A 23,687-nucleotide genomic window follows, 5' to 3' on the forward strand; every position below is an offset into this window, starting at 1 on the left:
AAAATATTTTACGTGTTTTTCAATATTTTCATGAAATTAGATATTAAAATTCAAAAACAATGATATTAATAATTTATTTGATTAATTGTCTTACCTATTTTGCACACCCTGCACACATATAAAACCTCCTTTTATATATATATTTTACTAATTGATTTTCATCAATATTCGTTGAAACAAGCTACATACTAAAAATTGAAACTAAAATTGCAATTGATTTTCATACATCCAGAAATGGAAATTTCTCGAAAAGGATAATTCTAATGCATTCGATCCGACTTTCACCTCTGAATGTGACAATCAATTACATATCTACATATTTATAATTAACCATTTATTCATAACAAATAATAAATAAATTATTTATTTATTAATTTGTTCCAATCGAAATATTCAAAATAGTTTAACTATTGCTTAATTTGGATACAACCACCATTCACCTTAGGTTAATCTTTAATATTTTATTTTGAGTTTTCTAAACGGATAAATACATATAAAACAAATAACTACGTTGTTTATTTATTTATTTCAATTGAATCATTCAAATTTAAGTCTAACTTTTTTTTTTTTGAGTAAAAATTTAAGTCTAATTAAGACTTAATTTGGATTTACTTACTAGAAAACCACCAATTAAATGTGGTCAATATTTAACATATAAGTTTGTTTAGAAAAATATAAATTCTACACTCTATGTTTCATTCATTCAATGACAATCCCATTAATTACGCATTTTCAATTTTAACTGAATTGTTCCTTTTTTATTTATACACATACAATTTATCCTCAAATACCTTTATCTCATATATTTTTCTTTGACATCCTAATAGGTATTCTTGCAATATAATTTCGATTATCTAATGAATTATCCTAATATACAAGTTGCGACATATTTTTTTTTTTTTTTATTTATTTTTTTACTTTTTTCCTCTAAACCATAAACAATAATACAATATTTAAAAATTGGGTGAACAAATAATTTTACTTTTTAATTGTGTTTAGTGAACTATGTGTAGTACTATTTTAATTGTTTTGATAAACCTAATTTCACTTAAATTGGGATAAGTAGTTTTAGAATATTATTTTTCTTATTGCAATTAGATAGAAAAGTAAAAACTAGGTAATATTTTTAATTATTGTTTGATGAATTATATATGTGTGTTGTACTATTTTCATTGTCTTGACATAATCTAAAACTTATTTAAATAGGGATAAATAATTTTTAAAATATTTATATTGTTCGCATTACTAGAAACAACATTTAAGAAAATGGTAAACGATATTTTATAATGGGAAAATAATATTTTTTATTGTAAGTTATAGTTCGATGAATTTTGTGTGTTTTAACTATTTTAGTTGCCTCATCTAAAATAAACCCATTCAAATCTTGGTAAATAATTTTCGAAATACCCATGTTGTTACCACAACTAGATAAAATATTTTTAAAAATGATTAAATGACATTTCATACTGGAAAAGTAATAATTGTTTACTTATTTCATAGTGAAATAATTATTTTAAAATTTTAAGTTATTGTTCGGTGAATTATGTGCATTGAACGATATTAATTTCTCTGAATAACATAAAACCACAAATATATAAATTACATTTAAAATATATATTTTGTTATTATCACTGGACAAATAATTTAAAAAATGGAGAAACGAAAATTTACAATAAGTAATTGTTTAGTGGATTAGATGTGTTCAACGATTTTAGTTATTTTAACTAACCTAAACCCATTTAAATATTGATAAATTATTTATAAAATATCTATTTTGTTAATATTACTAACTACTAGATTTAAAAAAAAAAGGATAAACGGCAATTTATAATGAAAATAAATTATAAAGTAAACATGTCATCAATTCTTTTTCCATATATTACTTCATAGAGATATGTTTTAATTGGAGTAAACGGATTTTTTGTACTCCTAATTATTTTTTGTGCACTATTAAAAGGAAATATTAATTAATTATGGAAAAAATATGTCTGATTTTATTTAATGTTACGATTAATATTAATATTAGTATTCAGATGAGTATTAAGATTATCATTAGCATTACCATTAGTATTAACATTAGCATTAGCATTAGCATCACATTATCATCAACATTAGCATTACCATTAGTATTAGCATTACCATTTTAGAATTAGTATTAGGATTATGATTATGATAAGGATTAGAATTAGTATTAATATTAAGATTATGTTTAGTCTTAGGATTAAGATTAGTTTCGTATTAGCATTAGCATTAAAATTGGTATTAACATTAGTATTATAATTAGGAGTAGCATTAATATTAATAATAACATTATAATTCGCATTAATATATTAGGATTAGCATTAACATATTAGGATTAGTATATTAGTATTAGTTTTAATATGACTATAGTATAAATATTAGTATTAGTATTAGTATTAGTATTAACAAGGCCGGTTTTGGGGGAGGCGAAGTTGGCGGTCGCCTAGGGCTCTCGGATTTTTAAGAAAATTTAGGTCCCCCAAATTATGTTACATACACTTTATATATGAATACTTATTTTTTTAAACTTTATTATATATAATATTTTGGAACATCAATTCTAAAATAAATTTAATATAAATGATCAATAGATATTTTTTCAATTTTCTTAACCTTGGGGCCCCTAAATATTAAATTTATAATGTCTTAATTATTTATTATTATACCTAAAATAAGAATCATTATTCATTAGTCTATTTAAGTTTTATAAATATTTATGAAGTTTATTTTCTATAAAGATTATACGTCACGGGAGGAAGTGAACCAGCAAATCATCCTGTTAATTTTGATTTTTTTTTCCATATTTGAAGTTATTTTATGTTCATACATTTCAGAAAATGTTTCGGGGGCACTGCCCTTGAACCCCCGTAATCTTTATTTCATCATTTTTAGAAAATATTATTTATATGTTTTTAGTATATTTAATTTTGAACACCTTTTAATAAAATTGATTTGTCAAATAGGGCCCCCGGTTTTAAGTTGGTATTTAAATCTCGCCTAGGGCCCCTGAATTCTCAGGAACGGCCATGAGTATTAACATTAGTATTAGTATTTGTATTAGTAAGTATTAACATTAGTTTAGTATTTGTATTAGTAAGTATTATGATTATTTCTACTAGGATTTGGATTGGATTACGATTATGATTATTATTATGATTATGATTAGGAATATGATTATTATTATTATTAGAATTAGCACTGACATTAGAATTATAATTAGAATTAGCATTAGCATTAGCATTAGCATTTGAATTAACATTGTGATTATACGTAAGATTAGGATTATGATTAATATTAGCACTAGCATTAGGACTATGATTAGTAGTATTAGTTTAGGACTAATATTAGTACTAGAAATAGGCAGTAGAACTAGAGTTACGATTATCATTAGCATTAGTATAATTATGATTAGCATTAGCATTAGCATATAAGTATTAGTTTAGTATTATGATGAGCATTAGCATTATTATTAGCATATTAGTATGAATATTAGTATTGCGATATATTAGCATTTTGATTATTAATATTACTAGCATTATAATTAGAATTATGATTAGAATTAGGATTAATATTACCATTAGCATTAGTATATTAAGAATAATATTAAAATTAGTGTTAGCAATAGCATATTTGCATTTCTTTAAGGATTAGAATTATGATTCGTATTATTATTAGGATTAGGATTATAATTAGAATTAGAATTAGTATTAGAATTAAGATTAACATTAACATTAATATTAGTATTAGGATTATGATTATAATTTTGATTAGAATAATGATTGGGTGTAGTACTAGGATTAGGATTATGGTTAGGATTAGCGTTAACGTTATGATTAAGATTAGCATTAGGATTACTAATAGTAATAGTATTATTATCAGATTAGTATTAGTATTACTATATTAGTATTAGTATTAGCAATGGTAGGTAATGATAATGATAATGGTGACGGTAGTTGTAATGGTAGTGATTGGTATTGGTATGAGTATCGGTATTTGTATCGGTATCTATATCAATATTGGTTTCGTAATGATAATAGCAATGATAATGGTAATGGTAGTGGTAACGGTGTTGGCATTGGTGTTGATATTGGTAATGGTAATGGTAATGGTAATGGTAATGGTAATGGTAATAGTAATGGTAACGGTAATGGTAACGATGTACTCGCCATTTGTATACGGAAATTAAACCTTCGATATTTAGCTTCTTTTTTTCACTTATTTTGGCTGAATTTGTTATTTACATGAAATAAATTTTTTTAAACTTTGTATTGCACATTGATCTTACTATTCCGACAACTTTTTAAAATTAAATATTTATTTTTATAATGAATTTCCCGTGCAACGCACGGGTGAAGTACTAGTTGTATTTAGAATCCGGACCATTTTACATTATTCTACTCTCGATTGCCTCAATTTATCTCCTTGAACTTGCAAAATTGTCTCAATATGGCGATCGCCGTTAGTTTTCTGATTTTTTACCTTGACGCCGTTTGGTTAAGGCTTGTAAATTACAAAAAGCCCACTCCTTCTAATTGAATCGGTCGAGTTTCACTGAAAACCTAGGGAGACATCTTCCTCAGTCCTAACGGTGCTAAACGAGGATGCAAGAAAACGCTGCAATTTCAAACACCATGCAGCAATCTTCTTCCTACTTAAAGTTTTTTTTAGCCTCATATTTTAAAAAACAAAGTCCCCATATCGTATGTTCTAAAGCCACCGCCTACGTTCCTTTCATCTTCTTACAACATTTCAAAAGGCCCGGAAATTTCAGAATTTCGGAAAAAAATCGGGAATCACATGAATTTTAAAATTTCCAAACTTAGCGGAAATTTCATGAAAATTTCATAATTTTCTAAAAATAAGAACATCCACGTCGATAAAAAAAAAACAAACAAACTAATAACTACTAAAATTTGGTTCGAAAAAATAAATAAAAATAAACCACATCATAATATCCAATAAAACTTCTAATATCAGTTCAATATGTCAAAATCCTAAAACAAAATTTAAATCTAATTACTATTTCAGAAAACAAAAAAAAACTATTACATAATATATATTATTTATAGGTGTATTTTTTTTGGAAATTAAAGCGGATAGGAAATCATAAATTCCAATATTTTTATATAATCCCAATTCCAATAAAAAAAAAACGGAAATTGGAATTTCGGAAGTCGGAATGAAAGCAGATGTTCCAAAATCGGAACTTTTCGGATCGGAACCGGCAGAAATTAGAATTTCCAATCCAACTTGCACCCTACCTGCAGATGTCTTCGAGTTTCCAACACGCGGAAACGTTCAAAAATTGAAGTTTCCATGCTACATAGGTGGTTGTCCCTATCGATAATTGTTCAGTTGTTGCCAACATGATTGAAAAAGCTTAAACGCACAAATTTCTGCATTTTGAAAATTGAAAGAATTTAGAAAAATATATTATAGGTACAGTTATACGAGATTAGGAATATACCTGATATATGCTTTTATACTATAGTTATAATTCATTAGCAAGTATAAAACTAGTATTCACCTCTCATAGCGCCAAGAGTATATCATAACACCCTGCTGTAGAAAAAAAAACTTCAAAACGTACATGATTCCATATCATTTCGCAACGGCTAAAAGAAGATACCAAGTTCGTAAACCATAATCGAAGATTATTAATTCAATTGACTATAATACCTAATTCGTCTAACATTCGGAATCGTAGTACATCACCATAAGAAACGCTACTTTTACAGTCGAACTTAAAATCACCAACCCAAAAAAACATAAAAAGAAAATAACTCCCACTCCCGGTCACCAATTTACATCGCATTTCCTCATTTGGGAGAGACAAGTAAAAAAAACCCTGAAAACCGTTACTAACGATTTGCCAACCAACCAACGAACAAACACAAAAATGTGCACTCGCTTTCACGGGTAATGCTGAAAACCCTATTAAAGCAGTAATCTTCTTCTACTGCGCTTTCGGTTTCTGAATCTTCACATACGGAAAAAACCCTAAAAAGTGTTCGACTTTCGGGTCCCACCGTTTTTGTTCAGCACGGCAGTACATCAAGAAAGTATTGGCAAAGTAAGAATTGAAACCCATAGAAATGTGCCACAACGCATGCCCCTGTGGATTGAAATACCATCGAGAAATGTCCTTACAGAATTGACGGTCAACTAGCCAGCAAAGACTGCCCAACGAAAGAGTGACCACGTACAGTTTAGCTAGCCTTTTAGCCGATTTTTCTTCGGTGAGAATATAATACTTGTACATTCTTGGAATGCAGAGAAGGCAAAGCAGCACGTAGTGCACTTTGAAACCGATGTCGAAGCGAAGCTGTGAATGCGCAATGGCAAATGCTGCACCGTAGAGGAATAGAAAAGTGGGCATCGTGCTACGGTAGTGCCAATCTGGCGAGTAGAGGATGTAGATGTATAGGAGCATTTCCCACACCATAGGTGTTTCATCGCCTTGTTGTTGCCTGAAAAAAAAAAACAAGACGAAATTAATTAAACTTTCAAATATCAAGAAATCCTAAAGAATTAGAGAAAAACTGAGGACTTTTGTCGTTTTGAGATAAGTCAAGATGATTATTTCATTGGGTAAATTACGGTCACCCCTGAGGTAAGGTCAAATTACAAAAAAGTCTCTCCTATTTGGGTAATTACAACCACCCCCTCAACTACGAATTTTCTTACACATTCACCCTAGTGGTGTTAAATTTAGTGGAATCTTCTAGATTATGTGAAATATTCTCCAATTTATACCCGTTTACTTCCATTCGAGCTCCACATTTAGAACAAGATGATCATAAGATGTGTCTCTTGGCTTGTAAATATCAGATTGTGGTGCATCAGAAACTGCATTTTTGCACAAAACGAGTACAAACTAGAGAACATTTCACGGAATCTAGAAGATTATGTTGAATTTGACACTATAAGGGTGGACGTGTAAGAAGATTCATAGTTGAGGGGTGGTTGAAATTATCCAAACATGAGGGTTTTTTTTCGTAATTTGACCTTACCTCAGGGAGGTGGCCGTAATTTACCCTTATTTCATTTGATACATCTGTTCATCGTCACATAAGGCACTAACCAAATTTAACATCATCTTGTGCACTAAAAATGCTTAAAAATCACGTGATAAATTAACGCTAGGTATTGCTCTATCCGTAGAAATAGAACGAGTGAACAACTATTTACAGATCAATCTTTCAAAATAATCCATAACATAAAAATTCATTGCCATGCATCAGATTACAAATTAATCAGCCAATCAGATGATAACCAGTCAAATTAAAATTCATTACCATGCAAGTCTTGATTATTTGTTAACTCGTTATTCACCAAATGACTACGAACAAACTCGTATAATTCACTCAATCAGAAAAATAGAAAGGCAAGAACATAAAATAAAAACTTACAGCCGCTGCAATGTGGCGTGATACAGTATGCTGCCAATGGCAAGTATCATATTTGATATGTGAAGGACACTAAACCTTTTCTCAAACCGCTGCCTTAACGAATTCAGAAGACCAACGAGTGCTAAAAGGATGCTCGGAACGATAGAGATGGTATTGAAAAATTCGGCAATATAGGAAGAGTAGACGTAATTTGGCTCACACCACTCGTGTGTGGATGTGACGGGCCCCCAAAAACTTGACGCTCCGTCTGCCATTTCTCTGATATTTAGTCCCTGAACGTTATTATCCTTGCGAAGAATGTATTTACTTTCTACAGATCCATGAAAATATCAAGATTAGTGACCGAATAGTTATATGCTACACTAATTGTCTTTAAAATAATTTGGAAACTGTCAAAATTCCAAGGAAAGTAAATGGCGACCAACGTCCCGGCAGAAAAAAAAATTAACCTAGCCCATAAAAAATCTTATAAAAGCAAACAGCTAAGTCAGCATTAGATCTACTTAAGACATTTTGAGTTCCCCTAACCCTTCTCAGTTGCTTTTTCAAGTGACATTGTTTTGAGATTTGGTTCGCAATACCTCTTCCTAATTTGAACCGAATATTCGTTGACTGATAATCATCCTCTAGAGATAAAGAGATGGAAGAGACAGTGTGTCGAGCATGAACATTTCAAGAACAGTTCAACATGAAGCATCGGTAAACTTAAATACAAACACGCTTTTACCAAAACATAGCTACGCAAACTGAGAATTTGAAAGAAATTAATGTTTGTATCATTGCAGAATGTTGGTTCTGAAATGAAATATACACTGCGAATACAAATCAAGAAAACCAACACATAGATTTCAATATATTCTTTAAGTTACTCATAAGCTATTGAGAATCTTGTTTGTTTGGGTCGAGACTCGTTTTTGTTAATTGCTTAGGCCTGTCTTAAGAACTGTGTAACGAGAACAACTTTTGAAAAATAATTAGATGATTTTCAAGCAACTTTTTTTTTTAAGACCACAAATCCAAAGTGCACCCCCCAATTCATACGATAGAACTACTAACATTTAGCCATCAACTTAAGAGATTTATTAACTGGTCTAGAATCCCTTCACAAATCAATAAATAGTAATACATAGGAAGTTAAATAACATGCACCCCGTTTTCCTTCGACCTCCATGGTTATAACATACCATCAAAATTTGCATAGTATTCACACAGACCGAATGACCAATCACGTAAAAGTGCATCCAATGCGTCAAGTTAAAACAAGGATTTAAGTGAAGGAACGAGACTCGAACTTTTGCCGTCAGTGAAGTATCTCCTTTTCGTTGTTATAATTGATTAGTGTTATCACCAGTTTCGAGTGTATACACGACCATCTATTGTTATGACAGCCCATAGATCCCTAATACCCTAGTACAACATACCGTCAGCATTTGCTTAAAACAATACGGACTCGTTTGATTGCCAAGATAGGATTAGCCAAGATAAGATTAAATAATCTAATGAAAACCCAATTATTTTATTGGACCTCGAGACGTCTAACAAAAAACATGCCTTGAAGGCAAGATAGGCCACGATAACATAATATTTGCGAGTTGACCCGGCAAGTTATTGGGGATACCAAACATTAAACAAAGTCCAATTATTTAGTTAATCATGTCTAATCTCCCCAACCAAACGAGGCCTAAGTATTTAAATCCCTGATTAAAAAAATGTTGGAACTATTGCCACCACTAAAACTCCCTTCTCATTCTGAAGACAGTCGGGTTTTCTTACCAGTTCTCATCTATATAGAGGGGAAGTTATCTTATAACTTCAACAGAAACATCAAATTACCTTTCGTATGACCCGAAACATAATTTTTCAATCGCCAAAAAAAGAAGATATTTCATACGAATTTTCAAGTACGAACGCAAACAGGGAAAATTTTTTTACTTAGCAATCATAAGGCAAAGGCACGAGAAAAGATGGGAAATCACTTATTCAGGACCCAAAAAAAAAATGCAGATGACTCTCATAGAAACGGTACATCAGCATGGTTGCTAAGGAATTAATCAGAAATATATTACGGAAATGTGTTCAGGCAATTCGTTGACCTCTACCATAAAGATATAGATACAATAAAACACTATGCAGAGGACCAAATGTACCATAAAAATCGCAAACGCTCGGACTCGGGGAGAATGTCCATATTCTTCCAGTTAAGTAAATACTCCATAACTCCCACTATAGAACTTAGTTGTTTTTCGGTTTTTTTTTTGTTCCTTTTTTTTTTTGTGCAGTATGTTGCCGAAATAAGGTATTTCAAAAAAAACGCCGATCGGCTTCCGTGTTGTTTACCGGAACCAATCAAATAAGACTGATGAATGAAGCTTACATTTGGTTCAAAAGGCAACATTTTCTTCCAAACTAAAGGTCTAAAGAATCACCAAACAGAATAAATGACCGTTAAAATTTAACATCAATTCGTTCAAATAGAAATTTCACAACCAGAAAACAATCTTCAAAATAACATATACATACACATATACAAATCGATCAGTTTCCGCGCCACGTTCACCACCATATATATAACATATACACACACAAAATCGCAAGCTTCACACATGAAAATTCAATTTCGTAATTAAAAAAAAAAAAATTGTTCGTATAAAAATACAGTATAAATATACGTATTCACCTTCCGAATTCAGATCTGAGCAGCGTCGTCCGCTCGCAACGGTGTGATTTCAAATTTCAGCGGATAGATGTACATGCATACCATTGCCCACTGTACATGGATGCAAATTCGTCTGCGCTTTTCCCCTTTTTTTTTTTTTTTTTTTTTTTTTTTTTAATAATTATATTTTTATTTATTTATTTATTTATTATTTGAAATCGGAGAGAGGGATTTTTCACTTCTCAGTGATAATTTCTTAATGGGGGAACCCTTTTCAGTTTCTAATGCTTGATTTTGACCAGATTCGGGGTGGTACGCACGCGCGACCTTTGGCACGTGGTTGTAGGTTTCACTTTGGTCCGTGTTCCAAAGAAGGGTATTCATTGTCGCATATACCCCCATATACTATAAAATGAGACAAAATAATCCATCAACTTAACGGTCAACCCTCAAATATTTAACCACGTTAGTTTATACAGCGTGGTTACCTTTTTACTCTTACATTAATTAATATGATATAAGTAGCCATTTTTTGACTTTATTACTTGGTCAAATTTTTTTTTACTTTATTACATAACACTCCGATGCATCGACAAGTGGTGGTTCTAGAAAAATATGTCTTGTAGTGTTTGGACGTAAAAAATGAGATGTATGAATTTGGATAGAACTAAAGGTCGGGAAGCATTTGAAATGATAATTTTTAGGCTGAAAGTTCAAAAGAAAATTCTTCAGAATGCTAAAATGAATTTAAAAATCTTATCCAAAATAAAAGAAACTCATAAATTTTAGGCGATATTTTTAGTCTGGGAAAATAATTGCAAATTTTCATAAATTTAAAAGGAAATTATAAATAGTCTTCTTAATATAATTTTTTTCAGAAAATTTGGGTGAAATTTTTAGATTGTGGAAAATTAAATTAGGGAAGAAACATGAAAAAATTCATAGTAAAATGAATACAACACTTTTCATACATAACTATAGGGTATTTTCGTCTGAAATTGTTCAACATTTAGTGCAATGCTCTCCCAAAGAAATTTGTGACAAGCACAGTTAAACCTCTATAAATTATTACAGTCGGGACTAGCAAAATTCTATTAATTTAGCGAAATATTAAATTATCGAACTAATAATTAGTAGGTTTTTATCGAGTCGGACTATTTAAGCGAGGTTATTAATTTATCGAGGTTCTAGTGTAAGTTACTTCCTTTTTATAGGTGTATCAGCACTTATGCGTTCTCTAATTTTCGATTCGGTGAACTATATGTAGCACTATGGCTTAATTTTCATGGAAATTTTATTCGGATTTTTTTCGGTGTTTTTTTGTATATGAAAATCATTTTTGAACTTGTATAGGAACGTGACACTAGACGCAGCATAGGTATAGCGATAGAATTAACTTACCGTTTGTTGCCGGTTTCTATATCGTTACATGTGAAGTCGAGTTTGAGTAGCATCATTTTGCAGTACTAAAACTTGTCTGGCATTTGATTTTCTTTAATTTTCAGATATCACGCGATTCATAAAGAGGTATATGATTGGTTCGATATAAGCTTCGATGAGTTCGGTCGCACCTCGAGTCCGCAGCAGACTGAAGTATGTCAATCAATTTTCAAGAAACTATTTCGAGAATGATTGTTTTTCAGAAAACACAATGCAGCTGGTACATTAATATTATTCCTAAACTAATATTCTGTCATTTCTTTTTTTTTTTTTCGGTGCTGAAGCTTATCGATCGATTTGTTTGTGAAGCTATACTGCGATAGATGTGAAAGATTCTTAGCCGAACACAGAGATTCACACGTAGAGGATTTAATAAACAATTGAGTTTAAACAATGGTTGTGTATAATGAACAAGTTTGTCGGGATTCTCCATGCATCTGTGATACAAACCACCTGTTTCTTGAACTTCCGAAGCTGAAGGATAAGTTAGAGGAATAAATCAGCGCCACATCAGCGTCCGGAGGGTGGAGTCGTAATGCTATTCAAATAACAGACGCTTGGCTTAGAGAAGGGCTTAAACCACGGTGTACGTATCGCGCTAGAGATTTGAAATGGGGAGTTCCTGTTCCGCACGAGAATTTTAAGGACAAAGGTAAATTGATTCACACGAGACGCTTGTCCACGAAGTTATTTTGTTGCTTTTTTTTTTTTTTTTTTTTTTTTTTTTTTTTTTTTGAGAAAATTCAAGTCAATTACAAGGGAAAGTAGGGGAGGGGGGACTCGAACCCTAGACCGTTACCCTATTGGTAAAGGCTAGGTACCAACTCTCCTAATGAGGGTTGGTAAGTTATTTTGTTGCTTTGAATTAGTTATTTATTGCATACATGTTCTAGATTGTACCGATCGAATTACTGCAACCACAGCTGATCGATTACTGTATTAATTCACAATATTAGGCATCAGACACAAAATTCCAATGGACAGATTTGCAAGCAAAGTTGAACAATGAGCTGCGGAGCGCGCTGTATACGCATAAAATTAATTAATTGGTTAATTAAATTAGCCAATTAAATTGTGTCTAAATTAAATTATACCTTGTCTTGCAAGACAAGTCATGGGGATAATTATCAATTAATTATTGGCCAATAGGATTATTTCTTCTCTTCCAAGTTATAAGAGATAAATATCAATTTAAAGAGAGCCAATCAAATCGCGCCACGTCATCAAGCAGACTTTAAGTAGGACTCTTATTCTACCACTATAAATAGGGACCATCCCTACACAATTCAAAACACAACTCAAGAAGGAGAAAAACCGTAGAGAAAATTCTCTCTACAATATTCAAGTCGTTCTTCATGAAATTCAAGGCGTTCTTCATCAAATCGAGGGCGTTTTTCAACAAATTCAAGGCGTTCTTCATCAAATCGAGGGCGTTCTTCAACAAATCAAGATCGAAGGAAGATTGAAGGGCCAAATCCATCAAGAACTCCAAGATCTTCAAGAACAAATCAAGATCGAAGGAAGATTGAAGGGCCAAATCCATCAAGAACTCCAAGATCTTCAAGTCAAAACCCATCAAAGTTCAGCGTTCGATCCGAAATTCAAGTCGCAAGACCCTTGGAAGACGTTATTCAAATCCAAATCAAATCCGGAGAAGATCAAGTCAACGACCCGACTCCGAAATTCAAAGTCAAACGCATATCGTTCTTGAGAGAAGAATCAGAGGATTAAATTAGAGTTTGTAACCCGCAATATTTTATTTTAATTCAATAAATTATCTTTGTGCAAGTTTTTCTTGTTTGTCTAAATCGCAGATAAGAATTTGTTGCTACAAATTTGGGCACGCCCGGTGGGACATCTCTACCTCTCATCTTTTCTCTCTCTCTCGAAGTTCCTCGAAGTGTTGCAGTGATTGCTCTACGTTTACAATGAAGATTGCTACTTCGGATTCATCAAGTGTGGGCTTGGGTACAAGGAGTATGGCTAAGAAGCTGCAAGCATCCTCCGAGACTAACTCGACACCTCAAACCATTCAGAAAGGCTTACCACCTCTAGTCAACACAAGCGCAGACGTGGAAGGTTCAAAACGAGAGATTTCACAGCCCACGCCTCGTTCAACATCAAGCTACTCAGAGGTGGCATCCGTCATGACAACAAACGCTACAACCATGGAGGAGCAAATTGCAAGTTTGACAAAGGCCATTGAGGGACTCGCAAAGCATGTTCAACAACGAGATTCTCAAATTGCCGAGTTGATCAACAAGATGGACAAAGCCGATGCTAGTCAAGCTGTGGAGAATCAGATAGAGGTTCAAGACGAAGTCGAGACATCCACAAAGCATCAACCAGTTGAAAACGAGAAGGCTCCAGCTCAAGAACTTCAAGTTTCTCCAGAAAGGATGATTCATGTAGATCAAGTGATGACGCTGATCAGTGGAACCATCAAAGACAAGTTGGAAGGAAGCTCGAAGTCTCCATCAACCTATGTCAAGCCATACACGCAAAGGATTGATGATCTAAGGATGCCAATGGGCTATATACCTCAAAAGTTTCAACAATTTGACGGCAAAGGCAACCCCAAGCAACATGTGGCACACTTCGTCGAGACTTGCAATGATGCCGCGATGTACGGAGATCACCTCGTCAAGCAATTCGTCCGATCGCTCAAAGACAACGCGTTTGATTGGTACATTGATTTGGGGGCAAACTCCATTGATAGTTGGAAGCACTTGGAGGAAGAATTTCTCAACCGCTTTTACAGCACTCGAAGAACAGTCAGCATGATTGAGCTCACCAATTCCCGCCAATGGAAGAAGGAACCTGTCATCCACTACATCAACCGTTGGAGAAATTTGAGTCTTAATTGCAAGGATCGACTGCTCGAGACATCAGCTATTGAACTGTGCATCCAAGGAATGCAATGGGGACTCCGATATATCCTTCAAGGAATTCAACCTAAAAGTTTTGAAGAGTTGGCCACTCGAGCACATGATATGGAATTGAGCATAACTGCAAATGAAGTCGAAGAACCTTCATTCCAAAAGTCGTATCAGCTCAAAGAAGAACATGTTGAAGAAGAACAAGAAGATCATGAGGATGGGGGCAAGTCTTTTGAAGAAACAACATCCTATGCAATGTGACAAGTCAAATCAAATGAAGTACTCCTTGACACGAGTTTAAAAGGTCTACATGTCCAAATCAAACGAAGTACTCCTTGACACGAGTTTAAAAGGTCTACATGTCCAAATCAAACGAAGTATTCATTGACACGAGTTTAAAAAGTCTAAATGTCCAAATCAAACAAAGTACTCATTGACACGAGTTTAAAAGGTCTACATGTCCAAATCAAACGAAGTACTCCTTGACACGAGTTTAAAATGTCAACATATCCAAATCAAACCAAGGCTCCTTGATACGAGCATAAACTATCTATATATCCAAATCAAGTCAAGGCTCCTCGATACGAGCATAAACTATCTATGTATCGAAATCAAGTCAAGGCTCCTTGATACGAGCATAAACTATCTACATATCGAAGTCAAGTCAAGGCTCTTTATTACGAGCATAAACTATCTACAAATCCAAGTCAAATGCTCCTTCAGCACGAGCTTAAACTGCAAATGTTTCTCCTTGTCCACATGAGTGTAAACTGTGCATGACATCCCTCAAAAGGGTATATTTTGAACTACGTTATGACTTGATCCCTTTATAGGGTAGGGTACGTAGGCAACTTAGAATCTCTCTAAGTCCAGTCATGATTTAAAAAGTTATATGTGCTTTGCTAGATCAAGCTGCAATTGAAGTTGAGCAATTATCGAGACTCATCCACTCCAAGATGCATTGTCCGTGAACAAGTCTCGAGGGGGCATTTGTATACGCATAAAATTAATTAATTGGTTAATTAAATTAGCCAATTAAATTGTGTCTAAATTAAATTATACCTTGTCTTGCAAGACAAGTCATGGGGATAATTATCAATTAATTATTGGCCAATAGGATTATTTCTTCTCTTCCAAGTTATAAGAGATAAATATCAATTTAAAGAGAGCCAATCAAATCGCGCCACGTCATCAAGCAGACTTTAAGTAGGACTTTTATTCTACCACTATAAATAGGGACCATCCCTACACAATTCAAAACACAACTCAAGAAGGAGAAAAACCGTAGAGAAAATTCTCTCTACAATATTCAAGTCGTTCTTCATGAAATTCAAGGCGTTCTTCATCAAATCGAGGGCGTTTTTCAACAAATTCAAGGCGTTCTTCATCAAATCGAGGGCGTTCTTCAACAAATCAAGATCGAAGGAAGATTGAAGGGCCAAATCCATCAAGAACTCCAAGATCTTCAAGAACAAATCAAGATCGAAGGAAGATTGAAGGGCCAAATCCATCAAGAACTCCAAGATCTTCAAGTCAAAACCCATCAAAGTTCAGCGTTCGATCCGAAATTCAAGTCGCAAGACCCTTGGAAGACGTTATTCAAATCCAAATCAAATCCGGAGAAGATCAAGTCAACGACCCGACTCCGAAATTCAAAGTCAAACGCATATCGTTCTTGAGAGAAGAATCAGAGGATTAAATTAGAGTTTGTAACCCGCAATATTTTATTTTAATTCAATAAATTATCTTTGTGCAAGTTTTTCTTGTTTGTCTAAATCGCAGATAAGAATTTGTTGCTACACGCGCAATCAAGGAAATTTCTTCAACCGAGTCTTGAAATTCATTGCCAAAGATCCAGGTATACGTTCAATCTACGGAGCTTTCATCAAATCCATTTTTTGGTTAAGAACTTTTTAAATTTTTTTTAATTTTTTTAATTTTTAATTTTTGTTTTTAAATTTTTTATCTTAGCATGAAAATCTATTTACTGATTACTTATTATATATAGTGGAATAGGTATCTAATATGGATGTTTGTTTGCCAGATAAAATTTCATCTCTGAGAATTCCAAAATATAATATGGTTAAGAGTAGTACTTATAGGAATTTCACTATTGCACTAGTAGAAAAATGATTTTTTACTACCACCATTAACCGTAGCAAAAGGTATCAAATTCGTAGTAAAAAGGCTTTTGCTACGCATTTGCTACGGTAAATGGCCGTACCAAATACTTTTTTGTTACGGTAAATCCTAGTATTTACTACGACTTCAAAATTGTTCCGTAATAAAAAGTACCTTTTATTACGGTTTTTTACCGTAGCAAAAAATTTCGTAGTAAAAAGCGAATTTTCTACTAGTGTTGCTAGCATGCATTTGACTTGAAGAAAGCCATGAATATATCTGATTCTGAAAACTTCGGTTGGGATCGTTTATCTTCGGTTGGGAGCCTTTCATGCCTTCTTTCTCGCGCGAGGTATTTTAAGAGCTTCAATGGGATAGCTGGCAAAGCATAACTTTGATTGTGTAATAAAATGATTTGATTGTGTTATAATTCCATTTTAGGTACTCCAGCAGCTGAATTTGGAACACGTTTCACTTTCCGAGTTTTCCGACGATGATGTTGAAAGTGCTAAAAGACCGTGGGATATCGTACATGGTGGTCATAAAGTTGGAACTCCTGCAATTAGGGGTGCAAGTTGGAACGAAATTTCCAATTTCCGCCGGTTCCGATCCGAAAAGTTCCGATTTTGGAACAACTTTTTTCATTCCGACTTCCGATATTTCGATTTTTCGATTTTTCGATTTTTTTGGATTGGAATTGGAATTATATAAAATAAATTTGGAATTTCTGATTTCCGATACGATTTAATTCCGAAATAAATTCCGAAAAAATCCGATTCTTTTACGAAAAATACACCTATAAATAATATATATTATATAGTACTTATTTTCCGAAAAATGCACCTATAAGTTTTGTTTTAGGATTTTGACCTAATGTATTGTTGTTAGAAGCTTTATTGGATATTATGTTGTGTTTATTTTCATTTATTTTTTTGAACTGAAATTTAGTATTTACTAGCTTTACTTTTATCAACGTAGATGTTCTTATTTTTGGAAAATTATGAACATTTTCGAAAATTTCTGTTAAGTTTTGAAATTTTAAAGCTTATGTGATTTCCGATTTTTTCCGAAATTCCGAAATTTCCGGGCCTTTTGGAATTGGAATGAATTTTAAGATTCTGAAATTTTTGGAATTGGAATTGGAATTGAGTTTTTTTTGGAAACTTTCCGAAAAAGGCTAATTCCGATCCGATCCATCTGACTTTCACCCCTAATAGTTGGTCATATGTAAGAAGCCAATTATCGGGTATCATATGTAAATTACCTCTATGTTATAATTTTAGGGTAAACGAGAAATATGCCCATGACAAAGACACTTAATTAAAAAAGGATATCCTACTATTTTGTCTTGTAAAGTGCATATTTAGTTTTAGGGTAAACGAGAAATATGCCCATGACAAAGACACTTAATTAAAAAAGAATATCCTACTATTTTGTCTTGTAAATATATCTACCTCATTCAAATTTATTTGCTAATGAGGAAAAACTCTTTTATATATATCAAAATTAGTCAAAACTCCTTGAAACCTAATTTCATCAATTAACCAATTTTAATCCTTATTATAATTTTGACCACTATCGTTGGTGACCGTCGGTCAGCCGGCGTTGACCCTTTTTATTTTCTGAAAACTTTTTTTTTGAATATTTCTTTTTGGCATGTCAGTTGCTCTCCGGCGTTGACTTTTTTTTTTTTTTTGAAAACTTAAAAAAAACAAAAAACTAGTTTTCCATTAATATATATTACTATATTTGACAATAATATTACTGTCTTGGCCTGCAATATTACTATATCTGAGACAGTAATATTGTAAGACAGTAAGTAATATTGCAGTAAAAGACAATAATATTATTGTCAAAGACATTAATATTACTGTCATAACTCATAACTGTAATATTAATGTCTCAAACAATATTATTGTTGTTAATACAGTAATATTAATGTATTAATTAACTTTATCGTCTTGGCCTGCAACATTGTTGTCTCCGACCGTAATATTACTGTCTCCGACAGTAATGTTAGTAATATTACTGTTTGAGACAATAATATTAGTAATATTATTGTTTTAACATTCAATATTACTGTCTCAGACAGTAATTTTGTTGTTAACACAATAATTTAGGGAGAGAAACATAAAATAAAAAGTTTCAAAACAAAAAAAAGGTCAATGCTGGAGCCCGCGCGGTCAATGCCAGAATCTGCCCGGCAAAAAAATCATAAAGAAAATTATTTTCTATTTTTATTTTCAAAAAGTGGGGGCTATTGTGATATATTTGTTCAAATTTGAGGTCAATGTGCAATATGATAAAGTTAGAGTATAACGGATGAAATAGATGAGAATTATATAATGAGATATATTTTAGACAAAAAATAGGTCTATTTGCAAAAGTGTTTTTTGTCTGGACATATGTGCATTTAAGTCCCTTGCCATGGACCTTTTTGTCATTTACTCTTAATTTTTTTAATTGGATGTTGTATTTGTTCATGAATGAGAATTTAGAGTCTAGTGGTTTTTATTTTATTATTAACATTTTTTAATGTATGCCTTTTATAAGCCTCTCTCATTTAAAAAAAAAAAGATAAAATAAAAAAATTATTAGACATTTGTAGTTGTAGGCTTGTAGCAAAATAAAATTATCGTGCAAGTCTATCATGAAAACTTACTTGAAGATTCGATTTGCCATTTTGCTTTCTGAATTTTTGAATTTGAAATGCTAATTGTAGCGGGATTTTTACTGAAATGTAATGAGATTTTTTTTATTATTTTCAAACATTCTAAAAAAGTCGAAACCCTCTCAACTTTTGAATTCAAAAATCTTGGACTCTGAAGCTCGTTTCACAAATATAACTGACGAACAACAACAACAACTTCAATAACCAAACCAGATTTGTATTACGAGATAAAACTTTTGAAATCCTGTATTTTTTGCTGTTGATCATGAAACTTCAGGGGATTTCGTGTTCAACAACAAATTAACACTTAACCCCATTGTGGTTACACGCTTTTGCAGGTGAGCCCCTTATATTTTTAATATCAGCACATAACCCCCTCGTGGTTGATGGGGGTAGGCCGGCCCGTAGCTTCTGTTAGTTTTTCCGTCAAACATAACCGCCACTGTCAAATGTCAAAGTATTTTTTTGCAGACGACCCCCTTGTGCTTTCATTTTCCCTTTTATTTTTGCAGATGACCCCCTTGAAGTTTGACACATACAGTTAAGTTTGACGCAAAAACTAATAGAAGTTACCCATAAACCACAAAGTGGAATTTATGTGCTGATATTACGAGCACAAAAGAGACATCTGCAAACACTTGTAACCACAAACGCTTGTAACCACAAGGGAGAATTCTAACAATAGTACGTTGTATTAGACACCCCAACCAAGTAAGTTGTCAATCAAGAAATGGGCATGCATAACAGCAGGTTTATGTACAAATCTCAGAACTAAACGGTCGTATTTGCTAGTGAGGTTAGTGGGTATATATTATATTCAATCCACTAATTTGCAACTAAACTATAATATGATGGAATTTACTATGTACAGCTTATCACCTAATTATTGTCCAACCCTAGCTTGGTTGTAGAGAGGTCACGCTTCTTCCATTAATTATTAAATTGATTAATATTTTCCCTCCCAAATTTTGTCACAAGTTTCTATCAAGTTAAACATAAAAGAATCCAGTACATATGAGTCTATTCTATGTATCTTCAGGGCCGGTTCTGACTATAGGCGAGATAAACGGTCGCCTCCATCCCCTGATTTTTAGGAAAAAGTAGGTGGCCTCAAATAATGTTTTACACTTTATATATACTTGTCATAGTATTAAACGATATTTAAAATATATAAAATAGTTCAGCAATTTTAATAACCATAACCTTAACTATATTATTTTACATATAGAGTTTAAGTATTGGAAAAATTATGTTTTCATCCCTTAAGTTTGCACCGGTTTCACATTTTGCCCCGCCACGGTTCACAAAAAACACATTTGGTCCCTCATGTTTCAATAATTTAACAATTTTGGTCATTTCCGTCAATTTATCATTAATCCGCCAGTTAAGGCAGTCATGGACACATGCTTGATTACATTAGATATAACAAAAAAATGACAAGAAGGACTAAAAGTATTGAATTTTTGAAACATAATGGACCAAATGTGTTTTTTTTTGTGAACATGGGGATGAAATGTGAAATTGGTGCAAATTTGAGGGTAAAAATGTATTTTTCCCTTTTAAGTATTTGTTGGAATTTTTTTACACTTATTCTTGCATTTGATGTGAATGAAATGTTTTAGATCAATTAATTAGTTAGATATTGAGTTCTTCTATCAAATTATTATCTATTTCAAGATTTCTAACCTCTTTTTCCAGCTATATTTGCAATTTAATAACCTACACCGCGTATCTCTAACTTCAAAGAGTTACGACAAGTTGAAAAATACTATATTTCATTTTATTATATTTAAACAAATGTCAATTATATTTACTTGTTCACAGTATTTCTATGACTATTTTCAAAACAACTTCGGGGTATATACGAGGAGACTTATGTGCCATGCATGTGATTAGTTTAGGTGCATGTGATTAGTTTAGTTTGGTCAACTACATGTTATGTTAGACTGGTTAGTGTTCGAAAGGGACCATTGCCCAAGTTGTTTTTATTTCTCTTTTACATATTTAAGGTATGAATTCAACTTTTTTAAAATTAAAATCTTATTAAAATTAATGTTTATATATTTATAAATTTGATTTACATTCACTATCATCCAAACAATAAAAAAAAGTAAATAACATTAGCCCCTCCGTGGTTATAAGTTTTTCCAGATGATTATCTTGTGCTTGTAATATCATCATATAACTCCCGTGTATTTGATAGAGGTTGCCAACGGCGGATCTGCTCTGTAGCAACTAGCAAGGGTGTGCAGTTGTACACTTTGATTTTTTTAAAAAATATTTTTTATATATATAATTATATATATATATATATATATATATATGGCAAATTACCAAAACCCCCCTGAGGTAAGTCTGAATAACGGAAATTCCCCCACGTTCTCGTAATTACGAAAACCCCCTGAGGTATGCAGACATCTTACAAATCGCTCTAACGGTGTTAAACTCGATAGAATCTTTTTGATTCTCCCGAATATTCCTCCGATAATACCAATTTTGCCCTTGTACACGAAATTACTCTTGGGGGGTAATTGTAAGCATTTTATTTAATGAGGGGTCATAAATATATACTCTTCATGAAATATACAAGTGTCTGCAAAATACTTATTTTTCTTAAATTAAACCCAAATATAATCAATCATTATGAATGTACAATGTATTTTTATTGGATTAAAAAAATCAATGGATGAGATTTCAAAATTTAATTATTTTTTATATATAAAATTAAATATTTTACAATTCGAGAAATACAACCATGCATCATTCAAGCTAAAAGTATAAATCCGTATGAATACTCCTCTGGATAAATAAAATCAATTAAAATATATAAATAAAAAAAATAAAAAAATTATAATATCAAATTATCAATACAAATTACAAAGTAATAAATAAATTTATAAAAGCAATAAATCATCAAGTGAAAGGGATGTCAGGGGGGATTTTCGTTATTTAGGCTTACCTCAGGGGGGTTTTGGTAATTTGCCCTTTATTTTTTACATATTTAACAGAAGGATATAATAGACATTTCACGTTTTCGGTTAAAAAAATTCGGTCAACCGTTAGTGAAGGGGGGTTTTCGTAATTACGAGAACGTGAGGGGGATTTTCGTTATTTAGGCTTACCTCATGGGGGTGTTGGTAATTTGCCCTCTATATATATATATATGCATAAACGAGAAATACTTGAAGTAATTTGTTGTAGCTCAAGTGGTAAAGAGTTTAATTTTGACTTGAAACAAAAAGGGTTCAATACATAGGTCCTACAATTTTTGTTTTACTATATTACCAACTTTCTTGGAAATATACATGGGGATTTTTTTTTGCATGTTCAAAAAAATGCACATTTTTACCAATAGTTTTCCAAATATTTCAAAAATTGTCCTAAAAACATGGCAGATAATATTTTTAATTTTTTTTACATATATGTATTGTTTTACGAGTATACTATTAAAAAAAAATCGGGGGCGCTGCCCCTGAACCCCCATAAACTTTTTCATTTTTATTAAGTGTTAATTAATTTTTTTACTGTACTATATTTTGAACATCCTTGGTTAAATTTCTGGATTCACCACTGGGGTAGCTTCCTTTAGTTTTTGTCAATGTTGTTAGAAATCGAACCGACTATGGAACCGGACGACCATTTGGCCTGGGTCATGGTTTTAAAAGGTCGAACCGGTTCAACCGGGTTTTGAGACGTTTTTCTCAATGTTTTTCTCAGCGGTGGTTTGAGACGTTTTGGCCGAAAATTGGGTTTTTTGACTGACTCGCCGGTTCTCGAGTTTAACTCGGTCGAACCGAATTTTGGTCATTCTACCCCGGTTTTCACTTTCTTTGGTTTTAGAGGTCAGACCGGACCGCTTCGAGGCCGGGTCACGGTCGAACCGGCCGACCGGCCGGTTCGGTCCGGTTCTAACAACATACTTTTTCCATTAAAATTAACTGCGGATGTCAAACATCAAAATACTCTATTTTGCAGATGACCCCTTGTGCTTAAATTTTTTCTTTAAGTTTTGCAGATGACCCGTTTAAGTTTGACACGCGTGTTAAATTTGACGGAAAAACTAATGGACGCTACACTTATCAACCATAAGGGGTTATATGTGGATATTACGAGTACAAGGGGATCAATTGCAAAAGCTTGTAACCATAGGGGGTTAAGAGCTATTTACTCTAAAAAAATTAATAATATGTATTTGCCCGCTTTTTCCAACTCAATTGGCCAACTTATTCCAATTAGATGGCCAATTGATTTCTCAGCTATGTATCAGTTTACCCCTATGTAGCACGAATACAGGAACGCGGACACCGGGAAACAGGAAAACGGACATAAGGAAACTCCGTTTTCCAAAAAGTTGGATACGAGAACATGGGAAACACGTAATAAAAATATAGGCTTTCATTCATAATTTCTAAAAAAATATTATAATGTTTAGGGGAAAGTACAATTTGCACCCCTAAACTATGGCGTTTGTCACAAACACCCCCCTA

General features: G+C 32.6%; 1 protein-coding gene across 1 annotated transcript; it reads right to left on the reverse strand.

Annotated features, from left to right (window-relative positions):
- Nucleotides 1–5,654: 5,654 nt before the first annotated feature.
- On the reverse strand, nt 5,655–10,440 carry LOC105964659 (alkaline ceramidase). The gene is made up of 3 exons (XM_012989161.2): nt 10,111–10,440; nt 7,434–7,743; nt 5,655–6,491 (listed from the first exon to the last, which is right to left on the reverse strand). Exons 2-3 carry the CDS (start codon nt 7,685–7,687, stop codon nt 5,978–5,980), a joined length of 768 nt encoding a protein of 255 aa, XP_012844615.1. The 5' UTR covers nt 7,688–7,743; nt 10,111–10,440; the 3' UTR covers nt 5,655–5,977.
- Between the last annotated feature and the right edge of the window lie 13,247 nt (nt 10,441–23,687).

The sequence above is a fragment of the Erythranthe guttata genome, chromosome 7 (genome assembly GCF_056151865.1).
Source record: "Erythranthe guttata isolate IM_541 chromosome 7, IM_541, whole genome shotgun sequence".
NCBI lineage: Eukaryota > Viridiplantae > Streptophyta > Magnoliopsida > Lamiales > Phrymaceae > Erythranthe > Erythranthe guttata.